Here is a 4,448-nt window from a genome sequence, read left to right as displayed (position 1 = left end):
CCTGGAGATTTTTAAGAGAAACATAGGAGTGTGAACATCCTCCATTTTCAAAAAGTGAAAGCCAAGGAGAAACTCCAAATATAATGAAGTGTCAGACCATCTCCCCTCAGTCTCCAGTCATGATCTTAGTTCAGGGAACTCACTCTATTCTACCAGAGGGTATCAGAAATGCTGAGGGTTTGTGATATTCATGAATATCAGTTAACATATTTGGAAGCTTAAAAAGAAAACCTAAGAAATCAAAATGACTAAAGACCTTGTCTGTGCATTGTAGAGGAGGGTGTATGGGAAAAGGCTTTGATTTTGGTTACAGGTATCTCCTCTAACTCTTCGGTGTCCTTTTCTCCATCAACAGGTCCCCATGTGCAGCCCCAGCTAATGTCCAACAGCAGCTTCATCAGCCATTTCATCCTGCTGGCGTTGGCAGACACGCAGCAGCTGCAGCTCCTGCACTTCTGCCTCTTGCTGGCCATCTCCCTGGCTGCCCTCCTTGGCAACGGCCTCATCATCAGCGCCATAGCCTGCAGCCACCAGCTGCACACCCCCATGTTTTTCTTCCTGCTCAACCTGGCCCTCACTGACCTGGGCTCCATCTGCACCACTGTCCCCAAAGCCATGCACAATTCCCTCTGGGACACCAGGAACATCTCCTACACAGGGTGTGCTGCACAGCTCTTTTTCTCTCTGTTTTTCATTGGATCAGAGTATTTCCTCCTGACCATCATGTGCTACGACCGCTATGTGTCCATCTGCAAACCCCTGCACTACGAGACCCTCCTGGGCAGCAGAGCTTGTGCCCACATGGCAGCAGCTGCCTGGGCCAGTGGTTTTCTCACAGCTCTGATGCATGCAGCCAATACATTTTCCCTGCCCCTGTGCCATGGCAATGCCCTGGGCCAGTTTTTCTGTGAAATCCCCCAGATCCTCAAGCTCTCCTGCTCCAAATCCCACCTCAGGGAACTTGGGCTTCTTACAGTTAGTGTCTTTTTGGCATTTGGTTGTTTTGTGTTCATCATTTTCTCCTATGTGCAGACCTTCAGGGCTGTGCTGAGGATCCCCTCTGAGCAGGGACAGCACAAAGCCTTTTCCACCTGCCTCCCTCACCTGGCTGTGGTCTCCCTGTTCCTCAGCACTGGTACATTTGCCTACCTGAAGCCCCCCTCCATGTCCCTCCCATCCCTTGATCTGGCACTGTCAGTTCTGTACTCAGTGTTGACTCCAGCCCTGAACCCCCTCATCTACAGCCTGAGGAACCAGGAGCTCAAGGCTGCAGTGTGCAGACTGATGACTGGATGGTTTCAGGAACATTAAACTGCTGGCCAATTTCTGCAAACCATTTATAATAAAACTCATCTTTGATACTTCTTGTACTTCTCATTTTGAAGGTTTTGTTAATTTGTTTTACTTTAATAATTAAGTCCACAGAGAAATGTCATTCTTTGTGACATTTCTCATTTTGTTTCTCTCCACCTTCTCTATGGCCACAGACTGTGTCAATGAGAGCTGCACTCTGGATGTCTTTAAAGGAACTAAAGGATCTCCCAGCAAAGTTTTCTGCAGAGATGCCCTTTTGTTGCCTTCTCTGGAGCTGCAGCAGCAATGTCTGTGAGCAGAGCTGGGGGCAGATCAGTGCTGGCACCACAGCTGTGCCCAGGAGCAGCAGCACTTGGTGTTGCCAGTGCTGCTCCTGTGGCCCTGCCCCACTGCCCTGGTGGCCCTGGTGTTACTGTAGGGCCTGAGTGCTCTCGGGGCCAGGCACAGTCCTGGGGGTGCAGTGCCAGGCTGCAGCAGGGACAGGCCATGGGCACTGCTGGAGCAGGGCTGATGCCTCAGGCCAGGCCCTGGGGGCGGCAGTGCCAGGCTGCAGCAGGGACAGGCCATGAGCACTGCTGGGGCAGGGCTGATGCCTCAGGCCAGGCCCTGGGGGCTCCAGGCTTCTTGCCCAGGCTCTCTCAAGAAAACACCAAAGTCAAAGCTCAGCCCAGAAAACCCTTGTGAGCAGTCCCAGGCTGGCCGTGGGCAGGCTGGGGGCAAAAAGCATGGCTGGTGCTCTGCAAGGGCCCTCAGGGAGACAGGAAGGTGCAGCAGAGCAGGGGCTGATCAATCTCCAGTGTGCTGTACAGCCCAGGGCAGTGTCCCAGAGCGTTCTCATGGAGCTGCCAACAACATGCCCCTCTGCAGCCCTGGCTTCCCCCCCAGCTCACACAGGTGCCCCATCCTTGCAGGCACAGACATGGCAGCACTGGCTCAGGAGCTGCTGTTTGCATTGCACAGAGCAGGGGGGAGCACCCCCATGCTGTTGGTGTGGGGACATGAACCTGAGGGAGCACAAATGCCATCAGCTCCTGGGGCCAGCAAGGGCTGGGGGACACCAGGGAAACCACTCAGCTTTGTCCTGGCTTCTGCAGTCAGCCAGAATTTTGTTCCCATGAGCTGGGAGTTTCCTGTCCCACTGCAGACACTGTTGCTCAGAGCCAGGGCTGCCTGGCAGCCACCCCCAAACTGCCCCAAGCATTTCCTTGGCTTCACCTTGATTTCCTCACTCTTCCCTGGCACAAATTTCTTCCTCTTTCCCACCCCTGTTTCTTCCCCTGCAAACAGACCATCCCTCTTTGCCCTTTCCTCCCTGGCCCCACTCCCCATTTTAGTTCCTTACTTGGCACCATGGGAACATCCCTTGGGCAGCAGGATCATCTTACAAGTGCTGCAGGAATTGTCTGCAGGGTCCTGCAGTGGCTGGTGCTGCTCCCTTGCCAGAGGCACCGCAGGCCAGGGGGCACATCTGGGCTGCTGTGTCTGCCTCTGGGGCTCCCTGTTCTGGGCAATCAGGAGGAGCTGCAGAGGCTCTGCAGGACTGACAGCATGGGCTTTGGGCCTGGCAGGAGAAGCTGTGGGACCTGAGCTGCTGGAGCATCTGAAGAGGAGGCCCAGGGCTCATCCTGCAACTGCTCCAAGGGTGATTTCAGAGAATCACAGAATCAGCAAGGTTGGAAAAGACCTTGGAGATCATCAAGTCTAACCTGTGCCCTGACACCGCCTTTTCTCACTTGAGCCACCTCTTCTCCAGGATAAACAACCCCAGCCCCCTCAGCTACTCCTTACAGCACTTGTGTTCCAGACCCCTCCCCAGTCTTGTTGCCCTTCTCTGGACATGCTCCCGCCACTGCCTGTCCTTCTTAAGTTGGGGGCTTTAGAACTGCAAACAGCACTCCAGGTGCTGCCCAACCAGCGCCCAGCACAGGGGAAGAATCACCGCCCTGCTCCTGCTGGCCACAACATTCCTGATCCATTGGCCTTCTTGGCCACCTGGGCACACTGCTGGCTCATGTCCAGCCTGCTGTCCATCAGTCCCTGCAGGTCCCTTTCTGCCTGCCTGCTCTCCAGCCACTCTGTCCCCAGCCTGTAGTGCTGCAGGGATTGTTTTAGCCATAGTGCAGGACCTGGCACTTGGACTTTTTCAATCTCACCTTGTTGAATTTGGGCCCTGGATCCAGCCTGTCCAGGGCCCTGTGCAGAGCTCTCCTACCCTCAGGCAGATCAACACTCCCAGTCAGCTTGGTGTCAATGTGGTTCCATCAGGCTCCAGAGTGTCACAATGGTCTCCATGATTCTATGAGGCCTCCCAGTGTCACAATGTCCCTTTGGTTCCACGAGACCGCTTGGTGTCAGAGTCCCCGGGATCCTTGGTCCCCGCTGTGTCACAGTGGATCCTTGGTCCCCCAATGCCCTGCAGGGTCACAGTGCATCCTTGGTTCTATGAGGTCTGGCAGTGCAGCAATGCTCTCCTGGGTTCCAAAGTGTCACAATGGCCTCTTGGTCCCACCTAAGTGTCAAACATGTTTCCTTCATTCCAGGAGTCCCTAAGGAGCAGCACTGGCTCCTTGGTTCCATGGGGCCCTGCAGTGTCACAATGGCCACATTATGGCACCAGGTCCTGCTCTGTCACAATGCTCTGCATGGTTCCACAAGGCCCTGCAGAGTCACAGTGGCCTCTTGGTTCCATGAGGCCTCAGAGTGCCACAATTAATTCCTTGGTGCTGCAGTGTCACAGTGGAGCCCTGGTGACACAAGATCCTGCAGTGTCACCAGGGACCCTAGGTTCCATGGGGCACCCCAGGTGCTCAGGATGTCAACAGCCCCCACTGAGGCCATCCCTGCCCAGAGCCCATGGGGGAATGGGCAGACAAGGAGAGCATCCCTGGGGCTGGGGCAGCACAACTCAGAGGCACCAGCGGCTCCAGCTGGGAAATGGAGTGTGGAATGTGGCTGGGGAAGCCCTGCCTGGACTATGCCAAGCAGGACAAACAAGCCCTGACTGCCATGTCCCAAACAATTCTCTCAAGGAGACATCTAAAAAGAACTAATATTTTTTATGTGCTCTGAGTTGTACACACTGGAGAAATACAATCAAGAGATTCTTAGGAGCTAAAACAACAAAACAGCCTTTA

General features: G+C 54.6%; 1 protein-coding gene across 1 annotated transcript; it reads left to right on the top strand.

Annotated features, from left to right (window-relative positions):
- Positions 1–378: 378 nt before the first annotated feature.
- Positions 379–1,311, top strand: LOC311165930 (olfactory receptor 14A16-like; the record flags this gene model as incomplete). The annotated part of the gene is made up of 1 exon (XM_084227416.1): positions 379–1,311. The coding sequence occupies one exon, from the start codon at positions 379–381 to the stop codon at positions 1,309–1,311; it is 933 nt and encodes a 310-aa protein (XP_084083542.1).
- Between the last annotated feature and the right edge of the window lie 3,137 nt (positions 1,312–4,448).

The sequence above is a fragment of the Fringilla coelebs genome (assembly GCF_963513975.1).
Source record: "Fringilla coelebs genome assembly, contig: SCAFFOLD_33, whole genome shotgun sequence".
Lineage (NCBI taxonomy): Eukaryota > Metazoa > Chordata > Aves > Passeriformes > Fringillidae > Fringilla > Fringilla coelebs.
Note: the sequence above shows the minus strand (reverse complement) of the source record. Positions and strands in the feature narration are given on the sequence as shown.